Below are 15366 nucleotides of genomic sequence, written 5' to 3'. Positions count from 1 at the left end.
ATCAAGCTCAGGTCAGGACTTAGTCTAAAATCAGAGTGAGGGCTCAGTCTAGGACCAGACAGACCTAGGACTTACCTGTGTCCTTGATAAAGGATGTCTGTGTCCAGCATCAGGTCTCCCTCTGTCGTAAGGTCAGGTTCCAGGGTTGGAGGTGTCACTTAGTGAATCTGGGTGATTTTCACACCCACCCCCTTCATGCGCACCCAAGTCCCTTCTCCCCACCTCCTCAGAAGAGGAAAAGGCAAAGTTGTGCAGTCTGGCTGGGCTGTCACCTCTATCCCCCGTCATGTGCCCAGGGTGCCCTCTGGTGGCACTCCCTAGCAGTGCCGGTTTCCTCAGTCTTAGCCCATCCATCTGGCCATCTCCTATGTAGGGGAGCCTGGCCCTCAGGTGCATCCATTAATGCTCATCTAGCCAGCTCTATATTCCTGTGTCACCCCACCTCCCCGCAAAGTAGAAAACAGGAATTGGCCAGGAGAACTCCCAAGCGCATAAGGAGCTTTTCTCCCTTCCTGTCCAGAATCAGGCATCTTGATAAATCCCTATTTCCGGCGGCCCAGAACCTTAGCTGTGTGATAACATTCACACCCTTTACTCATTCAGTCGTTTGACAAATATTTATGGGGCACCTACCTTGTGCCAGGTAGGCACTGAGTGCACAGCTGTGAATAAGCCAGAAGTCCCAACCTCTTCGAGCTCACATTCTACTCACTTCTCCCTGATCCCCAACTCCTAGGGCACAGACCTCATCAGAAAGGCACTGGCATCAGCAGAAGGTTAGGTGAGATTCAGAACTGGGCAACTTCAAGTCCCTTCTCTCCCCTAGAGTCAGAGGTTGGACTACTCTAGGTTCTGGTTCTTGGTCTTCATCTCTCCTCATACGCCTCATCTGGACTCATGGCTTCACCACTGCCCACAGGTCAATGGCTTCTGCATCTGCCTCCCCAGGGCTCTCCATCTGGAACTCGGTCCTGTGGCTCCAGTTCCTACAGGACAGCTCCACTGGGTTTACCGACCTTTCATGTGACCACAGCCCTTGCTTTTCCTCCACCATATGCCCAGCTGCTCAAACCAAAATTCTAGAACTTCCTTCCAGATTCCTCTCTTTCACTCCCTTAAACTCCCCTGACAGGGAGACCTCAAAAATGGGTGTTGAGTCGGCCCAGCTCACAGCCACCACTCCGGTCCTGACTCCCAGCATTTCCCACTGCAATGACCTCCTAACCCGGCCCCTCTTTTCCCTCGTGTCCCTCAACATCTATTTTCCACATAGCAGGCAGAGTGAGCTGTGCAATCATAAATCAGATCATGTCACTTCCCTGCTTAAAACCCGCCAGTGGCTCCCATCTCACGGAGAATGAAACCCCAGCCCTCACCCTGCTGACTAAGCTTTACAGGAGCTGAGCACTACGCCCGCTCCCACCTTCTCCAACTTCATCTCCCACCCTTGTCTCTACAGCCCTTCTTTCTTGGTCTGACACAATGGAAGCCAAGTTCATTCTCACCTTAGGGTTGCACTGGCCATTTTCCTGAGCTTGAAATGTTCTTGCTCTAGACCCATGTGTGGCTAACTCTTGTCAGTCAGAGCTCAGCTTAAATGTCACCTCTCAGAGAAGACCTCTCCATCCATCGAAGTCCCTCTGTCACACCTTCCTATTGTGATCTTCTGCACAGCACTATCAACTAGCTAGTATTTTTTGTCTTGTTTGCTTACTTATTTAATTATTTAATTCTCCCCCAAGTAGAACGAAAGCTCCTCCAGAGCTTGTTCACCAAGCGATGGGTTCATAGTAGGGCTCAGGAATTACTTGTTGAATTAATTAGTAAAAAATGGTCCTAAGTGGCCGCCCTCATTTCTTCTAGTGGGAAGAGAGGGAGAGGATCTGAGTTCCCGGCCCTTAGTGGGTTCCCTTGTCTTGGTCCTCTGGGAGGTGGCCTCACTGTGCCACCCCTGAGCTCCCCCAGGCCCCAGACGGCACCCCTCCTTTCAGAAGGACCAGCTATGTGTCCTCCACTGCAGTCCCTGGACCTCTGAGGACATACCCTGGTGCCTCAGTTCTGAATCTCAGGGCCAGGAGTGGGAGTGGGAGGGTTTAGCCTTCATCCCAGGACCCCTCAGCAGTGTCCCAGAGGGAGGTGCCAGTTCCTGCTCAGATTCCTCAAGGTCAGGGAGCTTGCTGCCTCTGTGCCCTCAGAATCACCTCCTCTCCTTCCACAGAAACCTGCTCCCCACCTGGTGGCCTGCTGGAGCCCCTCTCTGCCCTCAGGGCCTGGTGCCTGCCCGGGAGGGGACTGCAGACATGCGGGGACAGGGCAATCCTCCAGCCTCCTTGTGTGTGGAGACTGCGGCTGCCCTTGGGCCTCACTGGCTCCACGGTGGATGCATTGCCCTAGGGGGGCCTGAAGGGATATGAGGGGAGGAGTCCCCGGGTGTGGCAGGCCTGGAGGGATACTGGGGGGGCTTTGCTAGGGCTGGCTGATTGGAAAGTGGGTCCTGGGGTATAGAGCATGTCTCCTGGTGTGCCTGGGGAGGGAGAGGAGGCACAGACGGGACAAAAGATGACCTTCAGCTGGCCGTGACAATGCAAGGGAGACTCCAAGGAGCCATGCCCCACAACCCGCCCTCTGCTGCCACCTTGATCCCATTCTATTCACTCACACCATCGCTCTGTGGCCCACTGCCTTGAACCCTATCACATGCTCACTCTCCTCCCCAGCAGCCAGGCTCCAAGACAGGATCTGGAAGTCTTCTTGTAGAAGAGGAAGAAACCATGATGGTGCAACTCCAGGCCTCTGCCAGCAGGAGGGGGAGGGGTTTGGGCTGGGCCTGGCATTCCTGGGCTAGAATCTGGGGTGCCTCTTCTTAAGAAGGTGGTGGGAGAAGGGTGGTCCACACCCCAAGGCGGTATCAGCAGTGGCCCCTCTCACCTCCTACTCTTCCAAGGCAGCAGGTGGCGTCTGAGGCTGCCAGTGGACCAGAAGAGACAGGCCTGGAGCCTGGGGAGGTGGCCTTCCTTACACACACACACACACACACACACACACACACACACACAGGGAAGTGCTCTGAGAAGAGGTCATCAGCTCCAGGGGCTAGATGCTTCAAAGGTTAGGACCATCAACCCGTGCTAATTAATAGAGATGACCTGCTCAGAACCCACTGAGAGGGAGTCACTCTTCTTCAGGTCAGTGGGAGGGAGACAGCAGGAGAGGAAGAGGCAGAGAGAGGGTCAGAGGAAGGGAGGAAGAGCCCCAGGGCTGGTGGAAAGTGCCTGCGGCAGGGCAGAAGAGCAGCAGAACCCAGCCCGGAAAGAGAAAGGGAGGCTGATGAAACCAAGGGCAGCTGGACAGGGAGTCATGGCCAGCCAGGGGTGGTGGGCCAGTGCGTGCCACCATCACTGGGCACTGCTTGCCTGGGTCCCTGAAGTGAGAGGAGGGGCTGGCCCAGGGTTGCAGTGTCTTCCCCCCAGCCCCCAGCCCCCTTGTTTCTTCTTGCAGGGCAGCCTGCATTTCTCTACCAGGCACTCTCATCCACCTGGACAGAAGACAGGCTGAGCCCAGACTGCAAGCTCAGCCAGGCCAGGAGAAAGGTGTAGGCTTTGCAAGACCTGGGGAGCCCTTCTTTTTTTTTTTGCGGTACGCGGGCCTCTCGCTGTTGTGGCCTCTCCCATTGCGGAGCACAGGCTCCGGACGTGCAGGCTCAGTGGCCATGGATCATGGGCCCAGCCGCTCCGCGGCATGTGGGATCCTCCCGGACCGGGGCACGAACCTGCGTCCCCTGCATCGGCAGGCGGACTCTCAACCACTGCACCACCAGGGAAGCCCTGGGGAGCCCTTCTTGCCTCACCATCCCTGCTGGGTGACCCAGCCCTGAACCACCAACACACACACACACACACATGCTCCCACACAGGTGTGATGTCAGACAGTGTCACCCAAAATACTCCCACACTCCCCATCTCATAACGTAGCCAGGCTGTCTCACCCACAGTCACACTCATGTACTCATCCAGCCACCCATCCGACACCCTATTTCCACAGATGTTCACAGGCACCCACAGTCTCAGACAGTCTTTTGTTCACAGTCACACACTCCTCTCCCTGGGGCTCCCTTCCAGGTCTCCAAGGGGGGCTGGTGCTGGGATGATGAAGCACTCTGCCGCAGGGTGGGAGGACCGAAGACTCCAGGGTGCTGGGTCAGAGGCCCCGCAGTCAGCTCCTCCCTCCTGCGCTGCACAAGGGCAGAGGACGACTCCAAAGGTGATTTATTAAGGAGCGAGGGAGGTACAGCGGGAATACACAGTGCGGTTCACACCGAGACCTTCAGGGTGGGAGGAGCCCCCTCACCACTCCTCCCTGTCGGCCCCCAGCTCAGCTCCCCCTGCTCTAGTCGGGCAGAAAGGGTGGAGTGTGCTCAACACAGCTCTATCTTAGGGATGATCTGGCTCAAATCATATCCTCCCCCCATTAATCCCAAAAGGTCATGTTGGGGTAGAGACAAGGAGGGCGGGGAGGGACAGGAGGGGAGCGGGCAGCTTTTCACAGCAGGCGGGGACAGGAGACAGCCCAGGCTGAACCCGTCCTTTCTCCCCCTCTTCCTCCCACCCCTTGGGGGCGAGGGCCTTGCTGAGAGCCCCTCAGAGCGGCTCTGCTCACAGTGCCCAGGGAGGGAAGGACCAGCAGCCCAGTTTCCGGACCTCTGGGGAGTGAGGTAAACTAGGGCCCCGCAGACCCCACCCTTTGAGGGCCGTGCCTGGACACCATCCTCACACTCCCCCCTCCCTCCCCCGGAAGTTCCAGAGATGGGACAGAGGAGGCCACCTGTGCCCAGCACCGGACCCGTATGAAAATTTTCTTTTTCTTGTCTCTCCTCCTCCCTCTCTTTCTTCCTAATGGCACTGAGGGGAGGGAACCGGGACAGGGGAGTCAGGGCCGGGGACCCGGGCGGCTAGGGGGCGACGCGCTCCCGGGGCAGGTCGAGCGGGACCCCGTCGGCGCGCGGCGCGTAGACGGCTGCGGGCGCGGGGGCGTCCAGGGCGAAGGGGCCGGGGCTGGGGCTTGAGCGGCCGGACGACGCGGCCGAGGCGGCGGGGCTGAGCTGCACGGCCGTGGTGTCCTGCGCCGTGCGCTCGCTGCTCTCCATCTCCAGCGCCACCCGCCCGCCGCCCCCGCCCTGGCAGGGACCCGCGGCCGCCGTCGAGCGCGAACGGGGCGCGGTCCCGCGGCGGCGGCTATACACGCAGCAGGCCGCGAAGAAGCCGAGCGCCAGCACGAGCAGCGCCGGCCCCAAGATGAGCGGCGCGTTGTGCCCCGGGACGAAGGAGGCGAAGGCGCCCACCAGCGTCACGTTCACGCCCGCCAGCAGCACGCACAGGCCGCAGGCGCAGAACAGCGCCGGGGACGGCGGGCCGGGCAGCCGGCCTTGAGCGCGGCCCGCGGGCGCCCGGGCCGGGGTGCCTGGCTCTTCTCCGGGGGCGGCATCGGCCTGGGGACTCCGGGCACTCATCCAGCTCCCTCCTGCCGCCGGCCCCGGCCAGCCCACATGTCAGGGGCTCAGCTCACAGTAGTCCTGTGGGCACAGATCAAGGGAGAGATCAGCAGGGCATCTGGGCTTCCAACCCCACTCTCCGTTCTGTGGCTACATTCAGTGCCTGGGAGTGCGGAGGCCATGCCGTCTTGGCCAGCCCCTGTCTCTGCCTCTGCCTTTGGGAAGCAACAGCTCACCCCCCATGGGAAGACTCCCTTATCCCACCAGGTCCCTGGAGTTCCTCGTGGCTAATCTTGCCGTCTTCCCTCCCTCCCCACTTCCCTATGTCCTCCAGACAGACACAGGTCCTCCACCTCCTCTCCTCCAGGAAGCCTTCTTGGGCTAATTAAGTGAGTAAATAGGTGTAAAGTCCTGGCACGGTGCCTAGGTGCTCACTGAGTGATAATCATATCAGTAGCTCTAATCAGAGGCCAGGTGGCAGCTCTTGGGACTTAGACAGCTTCCTCCCTTGAGTGTTAGAGGCCCTAGAAATCATCTGGTCTAGCCCCAGCTCGTCCAGAAGAAGAAACTGAAGCTCAGAGAGATCTAGCGATTTACCCAATATCCGGGACCGGGACCTCATGACCTGCTGCCTGGCCTGGGGGTCACCACCCTAGGCTCTGATAGGCATAGCAATGACATTAACTTTCCCGAATATCAGATGAGGCCCTGGAGTGAGTGACCACATCAGAGTGAGGAGCTCCTGAAGTTTTAGACGGTCAGTGAGAAGAGACAGTCCCTACATGGCTTGGGCTGGAGCAGACCCAAGGTCCCGGGCCCTTCCCAGACTGGGCATTCTATTAGATTTCACTCCTACCCCCATCCCATTCCCCAGGAGTCTAGTGTTGAACCTGGACTCAGAAGCCCAATCACTGGGTACTAGGATCCCTTTCTAGGATTTTCTCATTGTATCTGGTTGTGGAATCTATCACTGGATTCTATAATTCTGGTAATGCATACAGAAGCAAGGGTAATGCCATCAGAGTCCGGGGAATTTAAGACTTCTATTTGGGAATTCTGCTCTATAGCATGAAATCACAGGTATTAAGGCCCTCGAAGGATGAGATCATAGCCATGGAGCTGTGTTAGAATTGTGAAAAAGTGTCGGAAAAGGGCTCTGAGTTGGGGTGGGAGGGGAGTAATTAGATGGGACTACTGGTTGGCACGGAGCATGCTGGATGAGTAGTGGAGCATGACCTGGACAAGTGGACTAGCTCTCTATGCTTCAGTGTTAACACCTGTAATGTGGGGCTAATAAGAGAACCTACCTGATAGGGCGTGGTGATAACTAAATGCTGTAAGCTAAATCAAGTGCTTAGAACAGTGCAGGCCGTAGTGAGATTTCCATGTGAGTCATGTCATAGTGGTGGCTGATAGAGAAGGGGCTCTAAGGTCTCAGATCTGGGGGGGGTCAATCATGTCAAGTTTGCAAACAGAACAGTTAGTCTGTCCCTCAGATGGAAGTGGCTCAGGGACAGGCCCTGAATTATCCTTCCTGAGTCCAAAGCCTGTACACAGAGAAGTTGGAGAGAATTTGATGATGGGGTGTGTGAAAACGAGGCCTAGTGCTGGGGAGGGGCAGCTCAGGTTGTCACTCTGGACACAGGTAGGAATCAGCTTGGCCCAAGCAGGTCAGAGGGTCTGCCCAATGTGAAGGCTCCAGGGCTTCCTCCCCTGGCGTCACAGTGGGAGGTGGCACCAGGGGAGGTGACAGCTCTCCTGCAACTCCAGCGAGAAGCTCCTGGCTGACACAGTAACTGGCAGGAATTCAGAAATCCCCAGATCCCGGCAAAGAAAGCACGTGTTGACCCTTGAGGGCATCTACCAACCACAGATTCCTCAGGAAGCTCCATATTTGCATGAACCATCTTTCATCTGCTGCTGTTGGTTCTGCCAGGCAGCAATAGCAACCGCTGAAGGGGTACAATTTACTGCTTTTAAAGCAGCTTCACATCCATGACATCACTGAATGATACACCTGCTTGATACTTATTAACAGCCACATCTTACAACTGAGGAAATGGAGGCTCGGAGAGGGAAGTTGATCTGGGTCTAGTGGCTGGACTAAAAGGAAGACCAGAATCAGAGAACACATGGTCTAGTTCACACCGTATGCAATCGTGCTTCATTTTAAAGAGAAGGGTTTGATCCCCTTGGTGTTGATGTGGAGATAAATCCCAACACTTTCTTCCTGTTGCCCTCAGGAGGTGCTGTGAGATTCCCAAATTTCACCCCTTCTGTACCTCATCATTATCTGACATTATCCTTCCTATGGGGAAGGCTCTGTCTGAGGCTGATGGAGGGGATAGTGTCTGGCCTTTCACCTTATCTCACAGCAGACTCCTGAAAGCTGACACTGAACAAGGGTCGGGGGGGTGGGTGCGGGGAGGCCTAGGTGCCTAGAGGATCCAAGGCTCACCTTTCTTTTCCCTTATAGAGAAGACTCTTTATCTTTGGGTTTTGGCAGTTTTACTATGATGTGCCAAGGTGAGATTTTCTTTGTATTTATCCTTTGTGGGCTTCCTGATGCTTCTACAATCTGTAGCTTGATTTTCGCCCGTTTTGGAAAATTTTCAGCCATTATCTTTCCCTCTATTCTCTCTCTTCTCTCTTTCTGGAAACCTAATTGCATACATGTTCAACCATTTGATATTGTCCCACACATCTCTTATACTCTATTCTGTATTTTCTAGCCCCCCCCACCCCGCCCCCATTCTCTCTGGCTATTTTTCTACCGATCTGTCATCCAGTTCACTAATCCTCTCTTCACCTGTGTCTTCTCTGCTGTAAAATCCATCTATTCAGTTCTTAATTTCAGTTGTTATAACTTTTCAGTTCTAGTATTGCCACTTGATTCTTTTTCATAGATTTCAGTTTTCTACTGAAAAACTCCCTCTTGTGTATTTTCTTGAACATATTAAACTCTTTGAAGTCCATGTCTGAAAACTCCAACATCTGGATCTCTTGTTTCTATTGTCTGTTTTATTGCTTTTGGTTTTGGGTCATTAAGTCTTATCTCCTGTAATGCCAGATCATTTTTTATTAAATGCCCAACATTGTAGAGATAGCTTGAGGCCCTGGATGATGTTATCTTCCTTTAGAGAAGATTTACTTTTGCTTCTGACATGCAGCTGAAGAAGGGACAGGCCCAATCTGGGACTGCACTGACTGGGAGCTGTGTTTCAGTCTTCCTGAGTCTGGTCTATATCTGGTTAACCAGTACTCCCAGAGGATAGCCTTTTGGGGCCCCCAACTAAAAGCTGGAGGTGTTTAACAGGGCCTTCCCCCCCCCCCTTTTTTTTTTTTTTTTTGCGGTACACGGGCCTCTCACTGCTGTGGCCTCTCCTGCTGTGGAGCACAGGCTCCGGACACGCAGGTTCAGTGGCCATGGCTCACGGGTCCAGCCACTCCGCGGCATGTGGGATCTTCCCGGACCGGGGTACGAACCCGTGTCCCCTGCATCGGCAGGTGGACTCTCAACCACTGCGCCACCAGGGAAGCCCCCTTTCCCCTTTTTAAGCCCTAAATCCCAATTTTGACTTCCCAACTCCATGGCCACTGCCCCCTACAAACTGGAAAATGCCTTAAGGGAAAGAGTGAAATAAAATATTACTTCTCTTGGGCCTCCCTGGTGGCGCAGTGGTTGAGAGTCCGCCTGCCGATGCAGGGGATACGGGTTCGTGCCCCGGTCTGGGAGGATCCCATATGCCGCGGAGCGGCTGGGCCCGTGAGCCATGGCCTCTGGGCCTGCGCGTCCGGAGCCTGTGCTCCGCAACGGGAGAGGCCACAACAGTGAGAGGCCCGCATACCGCAAAAAGAAAAAAAAAAAAAAAAAAAAAAATTACTTCTCTTCTCTCCAAGATCTTGGCCCCTCAGGTCCTTACTGCCTTGGTAGCTCTCCCATGCCTTTAAACAGATTTCTTAAATGTTTAATCCAGCCTTTTTAGTTACCCTCAGTGAGTGAGTTGGTCTGATACAAGCTAGGCTTTCTTAGCCATAAACAAGTCTAGATGAGAATCTGAAATTAGCGCTTTCAGATTGCTAACCAAGTTAGTTGTGTTATATTGAGCACTTTGCAATAACATCTAATTTAATTTTCACAGCATGAGATAGTATTATTGTCATATCCCCATTTTGTATATGAGGATATTGAGGCACAGAAAGATTCAAGTTTCCGAAGACCATTGAGTGGCAGTGGTGGTGCCAGGATTTGAAAACTGGTGTCTTGACACCAAAGCCTGAGTTCTCAACCCAGTATAGCGCTAGGTTTGCTAAGTGCTTGTTGAATGACAGAAGCACAGGGCATAGGCTTCTGTAGATAAGCTCCTGTAATCAGTACTTATGCTGCTCAAATATCAACAGCAGAGGAGGACAGGGTGTGTTTTGTGTGTCTCTTAAGGAAGGTAAACTCACTTTGCTCCTTCCTTGGCTTAGCACACTCAGTTCAGCTAAAGCAAATACCTGCCCAAGGGCTGAGCTTACAGGGGCTAATTGCCAACGAATGATTCTTACCTGCTCCTGGGAGTCAGAACTGACTCTGGAAGACAGACTACTCCCAGAGTCTCCACCCCAGGCAGAGAACAGGCTAAGGGCTGATTCCTGAAGTTGCCTCCACCCTGGTTAATTGGGATCTGGAGCACGCAGGGGTGAGGTGTTGAGGTCGTTCAGCTATTGCAGTTCAGTCTGCAACACCATTTCCATCTGGTGGACTGTGGCCCTCCAGCTGGGGCTGTTGGATACTGTTTTGTAGTGAGTGCTCTGGCTTGCTCTGCTCTGGGTGTCATTGGTGCTGTTCACTAAATCTTTTTGGTACTCCCGCCTTCTGAACACATGTTATGATTGCACTTTCTGGCCAATTCGTGATTAGGTGGGGCTGTGTGACTAGTTCTGGCCAATGAATTGTGACATTCGTCACTTCTAGGATGGAGTATTTAATTTCAGAAGCAGGACCCTCCGAGTTGGTGCTATTGCTATCCCTTCAAATATCCCTTCAAACCCTTTCTACCTCATTCCAAGGCCAGTCTTCAACCCCATTGCCCGAGCAGGAGGGAAGGTCATTGCTCTGAATCTTGAGTTTTAGAATTGGAACCTTCTCTTTAGTGAGCACCCCAAGCTGCTGAACCTGTAAAGATCATCTTGTTCAATTCCTTCATCTACAGAGGGGGGACACTGAGGCTAGGAGTGAGGAAGCTCATGGAGGGAGTCTGTGGCCAAGCCAGACCAGAACCTGGCCTTTTCCCACAAAGCCAGGGCTCTGACCATTGTCATTCAGCTGCGCATGACCCTGGTCAGGCAGCCAGAGTGCCCCCTGCCCTGCCTTGGCCTGGGAGGCCTTGTGGACTCTATTTGGGAGTCCAGGCCATAAGCAGTTTGGGGCAGAGGCAGACACTAGGGGCTGGGCCTCAGATAACCAGGGTTCTTGACTCTGGTCTGGTTGGGCAACTTGGGAGGGCCAGGGGCCCTCTCCGGGCCTCAGCTGCTGAATGTAAAGGGAAAGGTTTAACGAGATTATTGTCTCTGAATCTGTCCTCCTGCTGCTGGTGGTTTGTGAAGGTGGACATGGAAACCAATCAGAAATTACTGCCAATATAGCAAAAGATCTCAAAACACTGTACATTTATCTGTAATATGGCTGTTCTTTGCTTTGGGCTGGGATTAAGTCATTCCCCTCACCCTGCCCTGCAGAAGTAACCTGATGCTCTGCTGTTCAGGGTGGGGGTGGGGTGGGGGGTAGCTCTGATTTTGGGGAGATGGGTGCTCACGTTGAACAGCAACTCTGTGCTAAGCACTTTCCCTGCACTCACACATTTAATCTTTACTATGACCCCGTGAGCTGTTGCCATCCTGAACCCAGTTCACAGTGAGAAACTGAGGCTGGGAGAGGTGAAGAACATTCCCTGGTTTACTCAGTTGTGATAGGTAAAGCTGGGATTTGAACCCAGTTCTGTCAGATTGAAAAGCCATGTTGTTTCTGCTACACCAGAATTTCTGCTTACAGAAGGTATAGAGATATTTGATTATTTTAAAAATTAGTAATTGATTATTACTATCCAGCCAATCATCAACAAGCTTAGGGGCCCAGGGAGGATGGTCCTCCATAGGTGGATGCAGAGCTCCTAGAGAGGGGGTCTCTGTCTGAAGCCCCTCAGGTCAGCCTGACCCACCCAGTCCCTGAATCTGGGATGTCTGTGTTGTTCTAGAGCAGTTACTTGACCAGGGGCAGCTGCCAGGCCTCCTGGTCCCAGGTTCCTGCTGCAAGGACCCAAGAGCCTCTGGGCAAGGGGGCTGGGGCTTCGCTCCAAGCATCAGGCACTGGTCCCAGCCCCCTGTCTTCCATGTGAGATTGAGTCCCTCATTTGCTCAGTCTGAGCTCTTTCCCCTCACTGTGAACCCCTCTGTTTTCCTTAGCTTTGGCCCTTCTGTTCCTCTTCAGTTCCAGAAAGTCTGGGCCAGCCCCCTCCCCTGGCCTCCCCATCCACCACCCTCCATTCCAACCCCATCCTCAGGGAACCTCCCACATCACCATTACTCAGTGCCAGCTTGTTCACTACCCTGGAAGCTCTCAGCTTCTGCCAACTGAATTCTGCCTCCTGGGAGCCCCCGAAGCTGCCACCACCCCCACCCTAGCCAATCCCACGGCTCCCCTACTTCTGCCCAGACAATAGACATGCGAGAGAGCGTGCACACACACACACACACACACACACACTCTCTCTCTCACATGGGGCTCACCCAGATTCCCCAGGCTGGAAACGAGAGAATGAAGAGAGTGAAATCTGGAGGTGTGGCTTCCCAGCTCCTGCGTCCGACACCTGGGCCCCATGATCCTCATCCCTGAGTGCATGTGCACACACACACATCACACGTGTACACTCAGTGGAAAAGAAACTCACACACAGATGCATTACACACTGAGAGTTGCAAACACAGGCCAACACATAGCCAGACAGAAAGACACTCTCAGTTGCCTGCCTATCTGGTAGAAAGAAGCTGTTGCCCAGCAGAGGTACCTCTGGAGACTTCTCTTTGCCTGGGAGCATGGAGGTGGACTGCAGATTGGCTGCAGCCCTTCCTGCCCACCTCCTTCCAAGGCTTTGGGAGGCGCTCTTTCTCCTCCAGCCCAAGTCCTCTGAGGGACTTCAGCATCCTTTGCACGACCACCCCACCCTGCACCCTCTTCGTTCCTTGGCTGCTCATTTCCAACACCCAGTTCCTCCATTCCACCCCAACTATGCTCCCCCTCGTTACCCCAAGGACCTCACCACCCCTGTCATCACCCTGAATCCCTCCACCTCTGAGAAACCCAGCCATCCTACTCTTGACTAAACCCCATTGCTACCACTATAGAAACACCTGCACAGCACCTACTATGTGCCAAACACTGTTTTAAGCCTTTTATATTATTAACTCACTTAAGCCCTATGACAACCCTATAGATAGATGCTATTGCCATCTCCAGTTTTGGATGGGGACAAAGAGGCTCAGAGAGGTTGAATCACTTGCCCAGGGTCACAGACATGGTGATAATGTGTGACAGAGCTGGGATTCAGACCTAGGCTGTGTGTCTTCTAAATCTGTGTTCTTCACCACGACTCCGCAGCTCTTGCTGTAACAGTGCTCTGATCTAATGCAATCCTGGAACTCTCTACATTTTCTCCGTGAGCCTCTTGCCTCTGCTTCTTTCTGCTTCCACCCGAGAACCCCCACTGCCTTACTTCGCTTACCCTCTTGCAGTTTACCTTGTCTTGCAACTTGTTCCTTTGTCCTTCTGCCAAAGCTGCCCAGTGATGCCTCGACCCTGCATCAGTCCAGCTTTCTGTCTCCTCCACGTTTGTGCCCAAACTGCTCAGCTTTGTAGGTGAAAAGAAAAGCACCAGCTGGGCAGCAGGGCCCTCGTGCACCCTTGTCTCTGGCGCGACTCAGGCCCTCAAGGCTCCTGGGGAACGTCCCCCTTCCTAGTCAGTGCTCAGCCCTTCTCACCACGCCTGCACCTCCTGGAGGCACTCGAGCCTCTCCTTCTTGAAACCAAACAAAGCCCCCACCTCCCCCACACCTGCCTGCATCTTGAGAGCACTGTCTGCCCTCCCTACTGTACCCGCTTCTCAAAGGTCAGTCCACTCCCGTCGCTCTTCTGTGCCATCGCGCTCCCAAGGCGCTAGCTCCAGGGCCACCAGTCACCTCCTCGGTGCTGAATTCAGTGAGGACAGTTCAGTCCTTAGCTAACTTGACCTCTCCACAGCTTTGGACCCCTGAACGCTCCCTCCTGGGAACATTCTCTTCCTGTTGGAAACAAGCCCATTAAACTTCATCTTCTCCCACAAAGCCCAGACTCCCAGCCGGAAACCTGGCTCCATCCTTGCACCTCCTCCTCCCTCAGGCTCTCCCTCCCACATTTCCAATTTAGTCCATCTCCAGCCCTGCAGATTCTTCCCTCCAGCGGTCTAGAACCCATCCCTTCCTCTCTAGTCTCGCTGCTACCCCACTCCACTCTCCTCCCCCATCGCTCTCTGCTGAAACCCCTCCTGGGCTCTCCCAGCCCTAGCTCCCTCCAGGCAGCCCTCTAGATTTTGCTGGAGCGGAGCAGAACTCACCAGGTGTGGTCGGGTGGCCACGCTGCTGCTCCTGTTGCCTCTACGTTCACCTGGCTAACTCCAGCTCAACCGTCAGAGCGCAGCTGGGACATCGCTTCCTTCAGGAAGCCTTCCTTTGCCTCGGTGATGGGGAACTGCTGTGTCCAGGTCTGTATCCCCCACTGGTCTACCTTGAGGACCAGGATTATATCCACCTTGTTTGCTGCCACATCCCCACTGGAGTATCTGGGTCTCCCCAGGTGCCCAGGAAATATCGGTTAGACAACCGGTTAAGGTCAGAGGGGCCACTGCGGCCTGCCTTTATCTGTCTCTTGGTTTTGAAGTCGCTCTGTGCCCACTTCTCCCCATTCCCTCCTCACTTTGGGTCTTGGGAGGGTGTGGTGGACAGCTTGTGGGGTGGGGACTGGAGGTGGATTCTAGGGCAGATTCTTACTGAGTTAAAGATGGGGGAGGGATCAGGGTAAAGCAGAGGGGCCCAAGGCAGCCTCTCCGTGCTGTGTGTCCCCCTTCTCCTGTTTCCCTCTCTGTCGTTCTCACCTCTTTTCAGAGAACTGTGCTCAAGGCTACAGGTACTTGACCTCTTGTCTGGGCACTACTCAGTTCCCCTGGGGTTTAGGGCTGGATATAGAGTATCTCCTCCAACCCTAAAGCTACCCTCCCCATCGTCTCCCTTCTCCTTTCATCCCCTTGCCCTCCCTCCAGCCTCCTCCAACGTGCCTGTAGCTTGCACTTGCCTGAGCCGGTCCAGTGGACACTTCTGTGCCGGACCTGCCCCCCGGGGAAACCCCTAGGGGAGGAAGGATCCCTACAGAGGAGGGCAGCCAGGGGGGTGCCAACTTGGAGGGGGGTGCTGGGGGGAGCGGCGGCCGGCCCCCCTCACTCACCTGGCTGGTGGCTTGCAGATCCCGGGCTTAGCGGGTGGGCGGGGGCGTGAGGGCGGAGGGGCTCCAGGGAGCAGCTCCCGGGGACCCGGAGGTGCCGGGAGGACCCTGGCTGTGGGCTGCGCCGTTCAGAGCGCCCATCTCAGCTTCCTTGCGGCCCCTCGGCTCCCTTTGACGCCCCACGGATCAGCGTTCCCACCAAGTCATCTCTTCTCTTTGGCTCCGGCTCCGCACCGCCCTTCTCCCCTCCCCGCCTCTAGGTTTTAACGCTTTTCAAGCGCCTGGCAATGAACTCCCAGCCGCCCACACACTCTTCAGTCTGGACTTCGTGAGTCCGGGATGGACACATTGCCGTTCACTCTAGAGC

The 15366-nt window shown here is 54.7% G+C and overlaps 1 protein-coding gene across 1 annotated transcript; it reads right to left on the bottom strand.

The window, feature by feature from the left end:
* Positions 1 to 4948: 4948 nt before the first annotated feature.
* Positions 4949 to 5481, bottom strand: TMEM275 (transmembrane protein 275; the record flags this gene model as incomplete). The annotated part of the gene is given in 2 exon segments (XM_081224179.1): positions 4949 to 5460; positions 5463 to 5481. Coding segments are annotated over 2 exon segments (531 nt in total).
* Positions 5482 to 15366: the final 9885 nt, after the last annotated feature.

This window comes from Mesoplodon bidens, assembly GCF_964165515.1.
Source record: "Mesoplodon bidens genome assembly, chromosome: 2".
Classification (NCBI taxonomy): domain Eukaryota; kingdom Metazoa; phylum Chordata; class Mammalia; order Artiodactyla; family Ziphiidae; genus Mesoplodon; species Mesoplodon bidens.
This window is presented reverse-complemented; position numbering and strand designations above follow the sequence as displayed.